The sequence below is a fragment of the Choloepus didactylus genome, chromosome 16, assembly GCF_015220235.1.
Source record: "Choloepus didactylus isolate mChoDid1 chromosome 16, mChoDid1.pri, whole genome shotgun sequence".
NCBI classification, from domain to species: Eukaryota; Metazoa; Chordata; class Mammalia; order Pilosa; family Megalonychidae; genus Choloepus; species Choloepus didactylus.
In genome coordinates, this window is record NC_051322.1 from 26,032,437 (window position 1) to 26,049,767 (window position 17,331).

Sequence of the window (17,331 nt, forward strand, 5' to 3'; positions counted from 1 at the left end):
CAGTGGCAGCTCTTATCGGAAACTCATTCTACTGATCCAAACTCCAACCATAGATAGACTGAGAACAGACACCAGAGAATCTGAGAGCAGCCAGCCCAGCAGAGAGACAGACATAGCAAAAAACAGCAAGAAAAACTCCAAAATCAAAGCGGAGGATTTTTGGAGTTCTGGTGAACATAGAAAGGGGAAGGGCAGAGCTCAGGCCCTGAGGCTCATATGCAAATCCCAAAGAGAAACTGATATCTCTGCCTCCTGGAACTTTCCTTAATGTCCCTAATTGCTGTGTCTCTTAGCATTTCAATAACCCATTAGATCTGCGAGGAGGGCTTTTTTTTTTTTTTTTTTTTTATCTTCTTTTTTTCTTTTTCTAAAACAATTACTCTAAGAAGCCCAATACAGAAAGCTTCAAAGACTTGCAATTTGGGCAGGTCAAGACAACAGCAGAACTAAGAGAGCTCTGAGACAAAAGGCAATAATCCAGTGGCTGAGAAAATTCACTAAACACCACAACTTCCCAAGAAAAGGCGGGTGTCCACTCACAGCCATCATCCTGGTGGACAGGAAACATTCCTGCCCGTCGCCAGCCCCATAGCCAAGAGCTGCCCTAGACAACCCACTGTGACGGAAGTGCTTCAAATAACACACACACACACACCACAAAACTGGGCGTGGACATTAGCCTTCCCTGCACCCTCAGCTGGTTGTCCCAGACTTGGGAAGGTGGGGCAGTGTGAATTAACAAAGCCCCATTCAGCCATCAGTTCAACAGACTGGGAGCCTCCCTACGCAACCCGGCAGCCCAGAACCGTCCTGGGGGAACGGCACTCACCTGTGACATAGCACAGTCATCCCTCAACAGAGGACCAGGGGCTGCAAGGCCTGGAAGAGGGACCCACTAGCAAGTCTCAGGAGCCATACGCCAATACCAAGGTCTTGTGGATCAGTGGCAGAGACAAACTGTGGCAGGACTGAACTGAAGGACTGGACTATTGCAGCAGCATTAAAACTCCAGGAACACCAGGGAGATTTGACTGTTAGAGCCATCCCCCCTCCCTGACCGCCCAGACACACGCCCCATATACAGGGCAGAAAACACCAACTACACATGCAAGCTTGGTACACCAACTGGACCCCACAAGACTCACTCCCCCACTCACCACAAAGGCAAAGCAGGGGAGAACTGGCTTGTGGAGAACAGGTGGCTCGTGGACGCCACCTGCTGATTAGTTAGAGAAAGTGTACTCCATGAAGCTGTAGATCTGATAAATTAGAGATAAGGACTTCAATTGGTCTACAAATCCTAAAAGAACCCTATCAAGTTCAGCAAATGCCATGAGGCCAAAAACAACAGAAAATTATAAAGCATATGAAAAAACCAGACGATATGGATAACCCAAGCCCAAGCACCCAAATCAAAAGATCAGAAGAGACACAGTCCCTAGAGCAACTAATCAAAGAACTAAGGATGAACAATCAGATGACAGTACAGGATACAAAGGATATCAAGAAGACCCTAGAAGAGCATAAAGAAGACATTGCAAGACTAAATAAAAAAATAGATGTTCTTATGGAAATTAAAGAAACTGTTGACCAAATTAAAAAGATTCTAGATACTCATACTACAAGACTAGAAGAAGTTGAACAACGAACCACTGACCTGGAAGATGACAGAATGGAAAATGAAAGCAGAAAGGAAAGAATGGGGAAAAAAATCGAAAAAATTGAAATGGACCTCAGGGATATGATAGATAATATAAAACGTCCTAATATAAGACTCATTGGTGTTCCAGAAGGGGAAGAAAAGGGTAAAGGTCTAGGAAGAGTATTCAAAGAAATTGTTGGAGAAAACTTCCCAAATCTTCTAAACAACATAAATACACAAATCATAAATGCTCAGCGAACTCCAAATAGAATAAATCCAAAAAAACCCACTCCGAGACATATACTGATCACACTGTCAAACATAGAAGAGAAGGAGCAAGTTCTGAAAGCAGCAAGAGAAAAGCAATTCACCACATACAAAGGAAACAGCATAAGACTAAGTAGTGACTACTCAGCAGCCACCATGCAGGTGAGAAGGCAGTGGCACAATACATTTAAAATTCTGAGTGAGAAAAATTTCCAACCAAGAATACTTTATCCAGCAAAGCTCTCCTTCAAATTTGAGGGGGAGCTTAAATTTTTCACAGACAAACAAATGCTCAGAGAACTTCCTAACAAGAGACCTGCCCTACTGGAGATACTAAAGGAAGCCCTACAGACAGAGAAACAAAGAAAGGACACAAAGACTTGGAGAAAGGTTCAGTACTAAAGAGATTCGGTATGGGTACATTAAAGGATATTAATAGAGAGAAGGGAAAAATATATATGACAAACAGAAACCAAAGGACAAGATGGCTGATTCAAGAAATGCCTTCACGGTTATAACGTTGAATGTAAATGGATTAAGCTCCCCAATTAAAAGATATAGATTCGCAGAATGGAATAAAAAAAATGAACCATCAATATGTTGCATATAAGAGACTCATCTTGGACACAGGGACACAAAGAAACTGAAAGTGAAAGGATGGAAAAAAATATTTCATGCAAGCTACAGCCAAAAGAAAGCAGGTGTAGCAATGTTAATCTCAGATAAAATAGACTTTAAATGCAGGGATGTTTTGAGAGACAAAGAAGGCCACTACATATTAATAAAAGGGGCAATTCAGCAAGAAGAAATAACAATCGTAAATGTCTATGCACCCAATCAAGGTGCCACAAAATACATGAGAGAAACACTGGCAAAACTAAAGGAAGCAATTGATGTTTCCACAATAATTGTGGGAGACTTCAACACATCACTCTCTCCTATAGATAGATCAACCAGACAGAAGACCAATAAGGAAATTGAAAACCTAAACAATCTGATAAATGAATTAGATTTAACAGACATATACAGGACATTACATCCCAAATCACCAGGATACACATACTTCTCTAGTGCTCACGAGACTTTCTCCAGAATAGATCATAAGCTGGGACATAAAACAAGGCTCAATAAATTTAAAAAGATTGAAATTATTCAAAGCACATTCTCTGACGACAATGGAATACAGTTAGAAGTCAATAACCATCAGAGACTTAGAAAATTCACAAATACCGGAGGTTAAACAACACACTCCTAAACAATCAATGGGTTAAAGAAGAAATAGCAAGAGAAATTGCTAAATATATAGAGATGAATGAAAATGAGAACACAACATATGAAAACCTATGGGATGCAGCAAAAGCAGTACTGAGGGGGAAATTCATAGCACTAAACGCATATATTAAAAAGGAAGAAAGAGCCAAAGTCAAAGAACTAATGGATCAACTAATGAAGCTAGAAAATAAACAGCAAACCAATCCTAAACCAAGTAGAAGAAAAGAAATAACAAGGATTAAAGCAGAAATAAATGACATAGAGAACAAAAAAACAATAGAGGCTAAATAGCACCAAAAGTTGGTTCTTTGAGATGATCAACAAGATTGACAAGCCCCTAGCTAGACTGACAAAATCAAAAAAGAGAGAAGACCCATATAAACAAAATAATGAATGAAAAGGGTGACATAACTGCAGATCCCAAAGAAATTAAAAGAATTATAAGAGGATACTATGAACAACTGTATGGCAACAAACTGGATAATGTAGAGGAAATGGACAATTTCCTGGAAACATATGAACAACCTAGGCTGACTAGAGAAGAAACAGAAGACCTCAACCAACCCATCACAAGCAAAGAGATCCAATCAGTCATCAAAAATCTTCCCACAAAGAAATGCCCAGGGCCAGATGGCTTCACAGGGGAATTCTACCAAACTTTCCAGAAAGAACTGACACCAATCTTACTCAAACTCTTTCAAAACATTGAAGAAAATGGAACACTACCTAACTCATTTTATGAAGCTAACATCAATCTAATACCAAAACCAGGCAAAGATGCTACAAAAAAGGAAAACTACCGGCCAATCTCCCTAACGAATATAGATGAAAAATCCTCAACAAAATACTTGCAAATCGAATCCAAAGACACATTAAAAAAATCATACACCATGACCAAGTGGGGTTTATTCCAGGCATGCAAGGATGGTTCAACACAAGAAAATCAATCAATGTATTACAACACATTAACAAGTCAAAAGGGAAAAATCAATTGATCATCTCAATAGATGCTGAAAAAGCATTTGACAAAATCCAACATCCGTTTTTGATAAAAACACTTCAAAAGGTAGGAATTGAAGGAAACTTCCTCAATATGATAAAGAGCATATATGAAAAACCCACAGCCAGCATAGTACTCAATGGTGAGAGACTGAAAGCCTTCCCTCTAAGATCAGGAACAAGACAAGGATGCCCGCTGTCACCACTGTTATTCAACATTGTGCTGGAAGTGCTAGCCAGGGCAATCCGGCAAGACAAAGAAATAAAAGGCATCCAAATTGGAAAAGAAGAAGTAAAACTGCCACTGTTTGCAGATGGTATGATCTTATATCTGGAAAACCCTGAGAAATCGATGATACAGCTACTAGAGCTAATCAACAAATTTTGCAAAGTAGCGGGATACAAGATTAATGCACATAAGTCAGTAATATTTCTATATTGTAGAAATGAACAAATTGAAGACTCAAGAAAAAGATACCATTTTCAATAGCAACTAAAAAAATCAAGTACCTAGGAATAAACTTAACCAAAGATATAAAAGACCTATACAAAGAAAACTACAAAACTCTACTAAAAGAAATAGAAGGGGACCTTAAAAGATGGAAAAATATTCCATGTTCATGGATAGGAAGGATAAATGTCATTAAGATGTCAATTCTACCCAAACTCATCTACAGATTCAATGCAATCTCAATCAAAATTCCAACAACCTACTTGGCAGACTTGGAAAAGCTAGTTATCAAATTTATTTGGAAAGGGAAGATGCCTTGAATTGCTAAAGACACTCTGAAAAAGAAAAACGATGTCAGAAGACTTACACTCTGACTTTGAAGCTTATTATAAAGTAACAGTTGTCAAAACAGCATGGTACTAGCACAAAGACAGACATAGATCAATGGAATCGGATTGAGAACTAGGAGATAGATCCCCAGATCTATGGCCGACTGATCTTTGATAAGGCCCCCAAAGTTACTGAACTGGGTCATAATGGTCTTTTCAACAAATGGGGCTGGGAGAGTTGGATATCCATATCCAAAAGAATGAAAGAGGACCCCTACCTCACTCCCTACACAAAAATTAACTCAAAATGGACCAAAGATCTCAATATAAAAGAAAGTACCATAAAACTCCTAGAAGATAATGTAGGAAAACATATTCAAGACCTTGTATTAGGCGGACACTTCCTAGACTTTACACCCAAAGCACAAGCAACAAAAGAAAAAATAAATAAATGGGAACTCCTCAAGCTCCTCTGTACCTCAAAGGAATTTCTCAAAAAGGTAAAGAGGCAGCCAATTCAATGGGAAAAAATTTTTGGAAACCATGTATCTGACAAAAGACTGATATCCTGCATATATAAAGAAATCCTACAACTCAATGACAATAGTACAGACAGCCCAATTATAAAATGGGCAAAAGATATGAAAAGACAGTTCAGAGCTCTGAAGAGGAAATACAAATGGCCAAGAAACACATGAAAAAATGTTCAGCTTCACCAGCTATTAGAGAGATGCAAATTAAGACCCCAATGAGATATCATCTCACACCAATTAGAATGGCTGCCATTAAACAAACAGGAAACTAGAAATGCTGGAGGGGATGTGGAGAAATTGGAACTCTTATTCATTGTTGGTGGGACTGTATAATGGTTCAGCCACTCTGGAAGTCAGTCTGGCAGTTCCTTAGAAAACTAGATATAGAGTTACCATTCGATCCAGCGATCGCACTTGATCGGAAAGCAGTGACACGAACAGGTATCTGCACGCCAATGTTCATAGCAGCATTATTCACAATTGCCAAGAGATGGAAACAACCCAAATATCCTTCAACGGATGAGTGGATAAATAAAATGTGGTATATACACACGATGGAATACTACACAGCAGGAAGAAGGAACAATCTCGTGAAACATATGACAACATGGATGAAACTTGAAGATATAATGCTGAGCGAAATAAGCCAGGCACAAAAAGAGAATTATATGCTACCACTAATGTGAGCTTTGAAAAATGTAAAACAAATGGTTCATAATGTAGAATGTAGGGGAACTAGCAATAGAGAGCAATTAAGGAAGGGGGAACAATAATCCAAGAAGAACAGATAAGCTATCATGGGTAAATTTAACATTCTGGGAATGCCCAGGAATGACTATGGTCTGTTAATTTCTGATGGGTATAGTAGGAACAAGTTCACAGAAATGTTGCTATATTAGGTAACTTTCTTGGGGTACAGTAGGAACATGTTGGAAGTAAAGTAGTTATCTTAGGTTAATTGTCTTTTTCTTACTCCCTTGTTATGTTCTCTTTGAAATGTTCTTTTATTGTATGTTTTTTTTTTAATTATTATTTTTATTATTTTTATTTTTTATTTTTCATACAGTTGATTTAAAAAAAAAAAAAGTTAAAAAAAAACAAGGAAAAAAATATGTAGAGCCCCCTTGAGGAGCCTGTGGAGAATGCAGGGGTATTGGCCTACCCCACCTCGATGGTTGCTAACATGACCACAGACATAGGGGACTGGTGGTTTGATGGGTTGAGCCCTCTACCACAGGATTTACCCTTGGGAAGCCTGTTGCTGCAAAGGAGAGGCTAGGGCTCCCTATACTTGTGCCTAAGAGCCTCCTCCCCAATACCTCTTTGTTGCTCAGATGTGGCCCTCTCTCTCTAGCTAAGCCAACTTGAAAGGTGAAATCACTGCCCTCCCCACTACGTGGGATCAGACACCCAGGGGAGTGAATCTCCCTGGCAACGTGGAATATGACTCCCAGGAGGAATGTAGACCTGGCATCATGGGATGGAGAACATCTTCTTGACCGAAAGGGGGATGTGAAAGGAAATGAAATAAGCTTCAGTGGCAGAGAGGTTCCAAAAGGAGCCGAGAGGTCACTCTGGTGGGCACTCTTACGTACAATTTAGACAACCCTTTTTAGGTTCTAAAGAATTGGGGTGGCTGGTGGTAGATACCTGAAACTATCAAACTACAACCCAGGACCCATGAATCTCGAAGACAATTGTATAAAAATGTAGCTTATGAGGGGTGACAATGGGATTGGGAAAGCCATAAGGACCACACTCCACTTCGTCTAGTTTATGGATGGATGAGTAGAAAAATAGGGGAAGGAAACAAACAAACAAACAAACAAACAGACAAAGGCACCCAGTGTTCTTTTTTACTTTAATTGCTCTTTTTCACTTTAATTATTATTCTTGTTATTTTTGTGTGTGTGCTAATGAAGGTGTCAGGGATTGATTTAGGTGATGAATGTACAACTATGTAATGGTACTGTGAACAATCGAATGTACGATTTATTTTGTATGACTGCATGGTATGTGAATATATCTCAATAAAATGAAGATTTAAAAATATATATATATATATATAACCTAAAATCTTCCTTCTATAGCTTACAAAACCCTCCTTGATCCAGCTATTGGCTACTCTCCAATCTTCTTATCATTCTCTCCCTTGCTCACTGTTATTGAGCTACATTGACTAGATGCTGATATTCCTTGAACATGCACACACACTTCTTCCTTGTGGCTATTGCATTTACTATTAACCTCTACCTTAAAGCTATTCTCCCATGGCTGTCTGGTTCATTCATTCATTTCATGTTTCTATTCAAATAACATCTCTTTAGAGAGCCTTTCCCTGACAACTCTATCTAAAATTTCACCCACATCTCTATAACTCAATTGATTTTTTTCCTCCTAACACTTAGAACATGCCCTTATATTACATATTATATTTTTATATAGTTTATTTAAAATACAAGAGGGCCAGGAGTTCTCTTATGTTCACTGCTATGAATATAGTTCCTAGAAAAATGCTTGATACTCAAATATTTGCTCAATAAATATTTGACAATGAAGCTTCTCTTATCAAGCATCTGCTACAGTACCTTATTCTGTAATGGTCTGTACTGTGGCATGTTTCAGAGGAAAAAAACATGTAACGACAATTCAGGCTCTCTGTTGAGTTCAATCCCAGATCCCTCTATTTTAGAATACTAAAATAACATGATCAGTAATTCTGAAAGGTGTGATGGTTTTGTGGACATGGTTTGGGAGAGAGCATAGGTAATTTGTTTTGTCTAAAAATAACCTGGAAATTAATAGCTATATATTAGTCATAAACCTTCTTTTATATGTTAAAAAGATTTAATTTCACCCACCTGATTATCATTATTTAAAAAGTCTTCAAGGAACTCTTTAGCATATTTTGCCCTTGAGGTTTGTTGAGAACTGTCATCAGAATAAACAGGAACAGGTGATTTGCTAAATAGGATGTAAAGGATAGAAGATAGCAAATAAGTTACAAGTTTATAAAAAATAGGCAGTATATAATTTACTGGTTATCATTTAAATACAAGAGGTCATCCAGAAGTAACCATCATAGATGTGAATCATATTCATGTTGCTTGCTAACTCCCTCATCTTCTCCCTAAACCAGAATCCAACCCTCCTTATCTCCTTGCTTCTCATCTATCCCACGTCTCATCCATGGGAGACAGGCCAGTTTGGGAGGGGTGAAGAAAAAAGATTCAAATGATAATATTCACCCTCTCCCACCCACACCTAACATTTTCCCTGCTACCTTACTTGCAGCTAGGGTCGAGGACTTACTGGTCTCTTTGAGATTGTACCTAATTCCCTCTCTTCTCCTAAGCATCAATTATGCCTTCTACCTGACAGCCACAATTCCAAATTAAACATGGAATGTCAGCTAAATTTCAGTTCTCTAGTAATTCAAATCTTTTTCCAATCTTTTGCGTACCAAGATATTAGCATCTATATGTTTCCCCTTGCCCAAATAGCTTTAATAATTATAATTACCATATACTGACCTTTTTTAAAGTGCCTGGCACTATGCTAAGCAATTTACACACACTTTTTCCCCCCATTTAGACCTTAAAACATCCCTGGGAGGTGGCTGTTAACTTCTTTTTATAGCTGAAGTCCAGAGCAGTTGGTAAGTTGCTTTAGAGCCATGAATCAACTCAGTACTGCCTGATTCTAAAGTCCATATTCTTAAACATAATCAGTATTTCTCAAAATGAGCTGATTTACTTGTTTAAAATGCAAATTCCATCCCCAGAGTGATCAGAATGAGGTGACAGAGGTACAGAGAATCTAATTTTTAACTAGTTTCTCAAACTATCTGTACTAAAGGACCAATTTCCTTTTCTTGTTGTTTTTTGTTTTTAATTTACTACAGTCTGATACTTTGCAAAATACAATTCAAATGTCATAGCAGTGCCATGGAAGTTTCTAATGCTTACTCTCACTTACTATAGCTATCTTATCACAGATGATCAGCAATACTATTTCTCTCACAGAGGTATTGCATAAACTAAATGAATTAATTCTATTTGTATCTTATACATTTAATAGTTGCTCAATAAATATCGTTTCTTTCCTGATGTTCAAGGGATAGCAGAGGATACAGCATCCCCACAAAAACAAGAATGTTCCCCAAATCAAATTCTATCAGACACAAAGAATAAATTCATTCTCTTTTATTTATATGTCAACATAAGGTGTGATTTGTAACTCAAGTACTCAGATACCTAAGAATCTTTTTATAACACTTAAAAGTCATAATGCCAATTTTTTTTCTTAATAAGTAGCACTTCATTATTGATTCATTTGATTTGTAGTTTACTATGAGATTTTTCTTATTCTCAGTAACCTTCTTCCGCATTCTTTATGAACATGGTCTGTACATCCACACAGTATCATCAAAAAGCATTTACCTGATTATTGAAGCTGGATGCTGGGCATTTAGGGGTTCATTAAGCTATTATTCTGCTTTTGCATTTGCTTGAAATTTGCCATAATAAAAAGTTAAACAAACACGAAAACACTTATCTGGTTATGGTTATGTTCCATGTTTTACTATACTACCTTGAGGACTTCCCTATTCAATTTTGTTTTTGATGATAGGCTGATAATAATTTGTCAATATCAAACTAAGATCTATTCCTTCTCAGCAATTCATCATTAGTTTTATCTACAAATATATCCAACATAATATGAATTCAATTTTCCAAAAATACAATGAACTGGGTCAAACGACTGATAATATTAATTATCGAAGTAAGAAATTATATTATCTAATTATAAAATAATTAAAGGCATTCAAAACTTTTACTTTAATTTAAACATCTCAAATTACTTGCTCATCCATTTTGTTTCCAATTGAAAGGAAAGTATTTGGCACTTTACAAACACACAGACCAACTGAAAAGAAAATAAGAAATTAGGAACTATAACAGGTAAGAGAAGTTTAAGGATTAAACACCATGGAAACAACTTGAGGAATGAAACTAAAGTAGAAAAAGCTACTCTAGATAATCATCATCATTACTATAACTTACAAGAGAGCTCACCACAGTCAGAAAATTACCCTAAGTACTTTATATTCATTTATATTCCAAACCAGAATTATAGTCAGTGTCCACATTCAAAAAAATAAGACATTCAGCTGATCAGTAATCAAAACATAATCCACACCTTAACAGACTCTCAGTCTGTAACAAAATGGAAACATATAATAAATTACCAGAGCCTAATACAGGATATGGGGTTACCAAGAGTAAGTCCAGATGTAATATCACTAAGAATAAATTTTTCTACCTAGGCTCCCAATTCTAAATCCACTCTCAGAGCTATCTAAACATCTTTTGAATTATTCTGAAAACCAATGTTCATAGTAGCATTATTCACAATAGCCAAAATATAGAAACAACCCAACTGCCAAATGACAGATGAATAGATAAACAAAATGTGGTATATCCATACAGTGTAATATTATTTGGCCAAAAAAGGAATGAAATTCTGATACATGCTGCGATATGGATGAACCTTGAAGACATCACATTGAATGAAATAAGCCAATTACAAAAGGACAACCATTCCACTTATGTGAAATATCTAGACCAAGCAATTCATAGAGACAGAAAGTAGATTATAGGTTACCAGGGGCTGGGAGGAAGGGTATGGAGAGTTATTGTGGGTAGAGTTTCTGTTATGAGTAATGAAAAAATTTTAGTAATTAATGCCATTGAATTGTATGCTTAAAAATGGTTGAAATGGCAGGTTCCATGTGTGTGTGTGTGTGTGTGTGTGACACCACAATAACATATATATATTTTACCACAATTTTAAAAATTATTCTGAGAAACTATCATAGAAAGGTTAAACACACAAATAAAAAACAATCTTAGGAACTACAAAAATTTATACACTAGACCACACAAGAAAATGCACCATTTAGGGAGAAAAAAATGACTAAAAGACAAACTGAAATATAAATGAAAAGAAATGGATAACTCCAATATATGGAGAATATATAGGGGAAAAGGAGAGGAGCATAAAGTAAAAAGTAACAAGAATTTCATAGCATGCCTCCATTTGCAAAAATTTTAATTCCTCATATTAAGATACCAATCAATACTTTTTATAATGAAATGAAAGGAACATGTAATATAACGCATCTGGCTTATGAAACACTGAACCATCTTGTGGTAACAAATGAAAAATGCAATTGAAAACAAGCAATACTGAAAGCAATTCCTATAGAGTTGCATTTGTTTATGTCAGTTATTTTAAAATAAATAATAGGTTCCCATGACATTTTTTTTTCTCATTTGGAAAACTAAGCAATTTTTCCATTGTTGCTTACTTACAAAGTAACAGGAATATTTTCCCATGATCGTTCTGCTTCAAGTTTATCTAATGAGCAAGGACTGCCGTCATTTTTCATAGATCTCGGTAGTTCTTCAGGAGAATGCTCTAGATTTCTCTTGGCCTTCAGGATAAGCAATTCAATTTTGTCATCTAATTTAAAAAGATTATATTAATTCCTTAGGCACAATATAAATGCAAAGCAGAACAAAATCTCACAAAGGCAATGAGAATTCAGATATTCAGAATGCACACATATCACAGTTAAGTTACAAAAAAATGTGACATTTCAAACAAAGAAAAAGGGGAAGAAAAGACATTTTCTAGTTTCAAAATGCTAGATAAATGGAGACCATAAGAGTTCTTAAAAGACATATCAACCTGACATTACATCAAGATAAAAACATGAAAGCTCTTAGACCTTCAGACAAATTTACATTTCATTTGGTTCTTAAAAAAAAAAATGTATTACCACTGAATGGCTTTTTGAATTGTCCTGGAAGAAGTGAATTCTCATCCTGACATTGGCTACATTCAAAATCACATTTGTATTCATTAACTAATCTTTTATCATCGCTCAAGGAATTTGAAAAGTTTGAGGGTTCAAAAGAATATTCAAAATCTAATTTATTCATAAGCTGAGTTCTTTGTGCCTGATAACTATGCTTGGGGGAACATTGATCTTCTTTAAATATTTTACAAATCCTTTGACTATTTGTATCAGGCAGCAAGTCTTGATTGTGGAGCCAGGCAGGGTATTTGAAATCAGGTATACTAGTAATCCCTGAAACATTAAGGTCAGATTTCTGGCTAGTAAGCCATCTTGGATAATTCTTTTCAAGATTGTGTTCTGAGCTGTCCTTGAAAGAAGACTTCTTGGAAAAAGATAAAGATGATTCAGAAATGCATTTATTAGCCCTATTCACAATTTTTGGTTTTTTAAGCCTGCCGCGTTGTTTTCCATTTATGTTTGTATATACAACAGGAGTAACTAAGTTATCTTTGTCCGTCGGTGTGGAGGGTTTTTGAAAATTCAAATTCTTTCCACTATTCGATGAACCTAGTCTTCCAACACAACTCTTGTTTTTCCTGCTAGTTTGGTGACCCAGTCCAACAAAAGTGAAAGAAGGTAATGATCCATCTGCTGGAAGTTTTAATAGATCATCAGTTGTTAGGCTAATGGAGTCTATGTCATTAGTAGCCTGTCTCTTACAGGATGACAAGGAATTTGAGCCTTTTTTGTGATCAAGGTTTTCAAAAGCTGAAAAACAAAGCACAGTTTTGTTTATCTTCTAAATCATATGTAAAAACCTCATAATAATATTCAACAGTAAATGAGAATAAAGAATTTAAGAATCTTTTTTTTCAACTTTCCCGTTATCATCACTAAAGCTTTGAAAAAAACTAAAAAGATAAAGGTTGAAAAATAGGATGTGATTTCTTTCTCACATTTCTTAAAATTTATTTAACTTCTACCCTTTTCTCTCCAACCTTCTGAAATTTCCCATGTTCTCTAATTTACTGTTTCTCCAACTTTTTCAGCTAAACACACATGATGCACAAACACATTAAAATCACATTACAATCACATTAATACTGGTCACTCAATACTGGCTGCTACATAGAAAAAAAAGTAACTATTAAAACTACTTGGAAGGATAACTTGCTTTCTTGCCTACTAATCCCTATAATGGCACTAACACAGAGAAAACAGCTGTTCTAATTCTCTTCTGGAATATACTGCCCACATCCTTTTAAGAGTGGAAAGCAAACTTTTTCCATTCTAGGCCTACTTGGTAAGACTCATCTTCTTCCCCTCAAGGTCAAAAAAGGATCTTATCTGAAAATTACTGGGAATTAGAAAATTTCAAAATCATTTTACAAAAATGTCCAGAGCTTAATATTTTAAGAGCCATTTTTACCCAACAGGTACAAAAAAAAAAGTCCACCTTTCCAAGTGTTCAGTACATTTCTCAAAGACTTAAATTATTGGACATACTGTTGAAAACATAAAGAATAATAAAAGCATACCATTGACTGGTTTATAAATATATTTGGAGAATTTTGACAGATTAGTGGAATTCTCATCAATGTTAATCTTTCCAGTGCTTGCACCAGGATACATTCGGCTTAAATCAAAATCATCAATATAGGCCTGTAGAGCCTGAGAAGCAGAACTGTATAGTTTGTCCTTATAATGAAAAGAGCCATCAGAGTTTCTGGAATTGCTACCACTCAGGCTGCAGCTTGCTAGAAGAGAAGATACTGAAGATTCCCGAGAACAAACTCGGTGCTTTGCCATGGCTTCCTCAAAATGGGTTATTTCTATTCATTTCTCTTAAAAATAACTGTAATACAAAAACAAAAGGAATAATGGCCATATGCAGAGAAATTAATATGTAAACCTTTTATAATTTCCTTTAAAGAATAAGATCCACAATCTATAAACACTCCTTTTTTAGGCATTGCACATTATAGATTTTCTATTTTAATTGTTGTGAATTACTTCATCAATGACTTAGCAAATATTTACTGAGCTTCTACTATGTGCCCAGAAATATGTACACAAAAATTATCTGAATATATTGCCCACATCCTTCTAAGAGTTGAAAGCAAACTTTTTCCATTCTAGGACTACTTGGTAAGACTCATCGGCTTCCCCTCAAGGTCAAAAAAGGACCTTATCTGAAAATTCCTGTGAATTAGAAAATTTCAAAATCATTTTACAAAAATGTCCAGTGCTTAATATTGTAAGAGTCATTTTATGGAAAGTACTGAGGAAAGAGTACTCACTTTTTTTAAAAAGTCCAAAAGCCAAAGGTGAATAACCTTTTTTTCTTAGGATGATATTGTCTATGACATCACAATACCTAACATTCCCCTCTAAAGAAGGTTTTTCAATTCTTAAGCCTCTCACCATATACTGCACATAGTAGGTGCTCAGTAAAATGTTTAAATGCATCAAATGAACTTATTGGAATCAAAAAGGAAAAATGGAGAACATCCACTTTAAATGTTATAATTGCTAATATGTAAAATAGTAGTCAAAACATCCCCCCAAAAAGATTCAAAAAGAACAAAATTTACAATATTTAACTGTGAAGACTGTAAGTCTTTTTATAGAATGAGCTAGCAATATGCCCTTTTCCTAAAACAATCATTTCCTGACCTTCATTTTTGTACTGCCCTATTTTCAGTTATTATGTTGAGCAGATTCATCCCACTTCTCTTTTAAAGCTTAAATAATTTGGAAATTGACTTAATGTATTCATCTCAGTACTTTTCCATTACCAAAATGGAGGTAATTCCTCTCTGTCCTAGTAGAGCAATAAATAGTAGAATCTATATTTGAAAATCTAAGGAATAACAGAATAGGTACTTCCAGTACATGACATTGTTTTAAAACTAAGATTTTCCGTACTAAAAATGAATTCACATCTAGTACTTAAGATATGCTATGATATCAAGTTAGTAAGTTTAATTTTTGCCATATTTTTGGACATATTTGTTACAACTTTTAACTTAATGCTTAATAACTGTCAAATATGACTTTAAAATATTACAAGTTCTCCAGTTAAAGAAGAGACAAAAGTAAAATGTCATCCTGCCTCAGCCTTAGAGCAAGCAACTCCCTCTGCAAAAGATGTGAGTGGTCAATGGAAGCAGCAGAACATGAGATTATTATTTAGCCTCTTTGAGTTCCTTGAATGCTATGATACCGGTATAACTCTAAAGAATGGCCAAATTAAGTCAGCTTTGCCCTTTCTTTACCCCTCTTGCTAAAGTTTAAATTTACTCAAGTAAACACTGCTTGGATAATAGATAAAAATGACCAAACGTTTTCTCCCTTATGTGAACACAATACAGGTTACCGATTTTATTTTACAAAATCTTCAAAAACAAAAACAAAACCCTGAGGGGAAAGCTATTGGATTATACTTCTCAGTAAGTGGGTAAGTAGCATTTACTAGTTATTTTAATTCAGAAGACTGGCAAAAAGAAAATACATAATTTAACTTTTATTATGAAAAACTTTCAAACACATACAAAAGTAGAAACAACATAACAAATCCTCATGCATCCATCATCCTGCACAACAATTACCAAACTTTTTATCTATAACCCCACCCACTTCTCCCCTCTTCAGCCAGAGGGTTATTTTGAAGCAAACCCCATTTATTTTATCATTTCCTCTGTAAATACTTCAGTTCGTTATCCACCATTCCGAAGAAAATGTTAAAAACTTATGGCAAGAAATTTCAGTTACCTTTGATTCAAAAACAGAATAGAATGTTCAGTGTTAACCAATGGGAATTTTTCACGGGAAATTAAGAACCATTTTAAATAAAAGCTCTGTAATTTACAAGTTATGAAACCGAACGTTTATTTTACAGCAAAAAGGCAGTAATGAATGAAACTGGAAAGCCAAGGCTGCCAGAGCCCCAACACAGCGCATCTTTGACCCAACCCGGGAGCGTTTGGTCCAAACTTTTCCGCCCTTATTTAGGAAACACCCTCCCCTTTGGTATTCCACCACTCCCGTCGAACACAAACACAGACACAGTTTTAATTTAAATTCTTTTCATTTAGAAACCATTTATTAAGCAGCAACAGTGCGCGCTCCAGCTGGCGGACGGGGAAGGTTTCACCGAGGCCATGGACCCTAAACACAAGCCCCATCCTTCCCACGTCGGCTTCGATCCGCCCCAAGTTCCCGGAGACCCAGTGAGGTCCCTTGCGTCCCCTTCCCGGGACCCTCCACCGCCCGAGGACCCCCTCCTTAAAGTATTATTATTTCCACAGGGATCTCAACTCGCGCCCTCTCTCAGGAAAGTCATTTTCTCTCCACGCCGCCCTTCTTTTAGCCCTTTTCTTCGGGCTGTCAGAGGATGGGGCGCCCCTAGCAAATAACCCCCACCCCCCTTTCCGCTCTAACTCACCGACTAAGGCTCAATGAGAGATAAAAACGCACACCTTCACATCTCTCCGCCGAAAGCCCAGCTCTGTCACCGGGCGGGAGACGCGACAAAGCATCCCGGTCCGAGACATAACCCCTCCTGGGATCCGCTTCCCGGCAGCTTTCTTCGCCGTCACAGCCGACTGCTCCGCCCGCGCGCGCTTTCAAACAGACCCAACATGGCGCTAACTTGCGGTGCGCATGCGTGACCCTCGGGGGCTGTGGGAGGGGGAGGCAACAGCCGGGAAAAGGGGGCGATGTGGGAGTTGCGACGCCCTCCGTTCAGGGAGTTGTAGTTTTTTTCTCCCCTTCCCTCTTGGGGTTGGGGGCTTCTGGACTGCGGCCACTTTGCTGTCCCCCATGCCCTCCCCACCCACGCCACCGTTATTCTTGGCCAGTCTGCGCAGACTGCAGGCTGATCTTCTTCCGGCCGGCTCCCGAGGCTGTGTGAGGGGAGCGGGTGGGTAAGGGGTCTTGGGGCGTTGGCGGCTGCAGTTCCTGCCGGC

General features: G+C 37.0%; 1 protein-coding gene across 3 annotated transcripts in view; it reads right to left on the reverse strand.

Moving 5' to 3' along the window:
• The window catches only part of C16H18orf54 (chromosome 16 C18orf54 homolog), a 126,237-nt gene extending 109,249 nt beyond the window's left edge, over positions 1 to 16,988 (reverse strand). For all 3 annotated transcript variants that reach the window (XM_037806026.1, XM_037806025.1, XM_037806027.1), the window contains exons 1-5: positions 16,809 to 16,988; positions 13,900 to 14,216; positions 12,341 to 13,129; positions 11,871 to 12,021; positions 8,355 to 8,457 (exon numbers count right to left, since the gene is read on the reverse strand). In XM_037806026.1, coding sequence (XP_037661954.1) covers positions 8,355 to 8,457; positions 11,871 to 12,021; positions 12,341 to 13,129; positions 13,900 to 14,170 — 1,314 coding nt within the window. In that variant the 5' untranslated portion in view covers positions 14,171 to 14,216; positions 16,809 to 16,988. The remainder of the gene's footprint in view (positions 1 to 8,354; positions 8,458 to 11,870; positions 12,022 to 12,340; positions 13,130 to 13,899; positions 14,217 to 16,808) is intronic.
• Between the last annotated feature and the right edge of the window lie 343 nt (positions 16,989 to 17,331).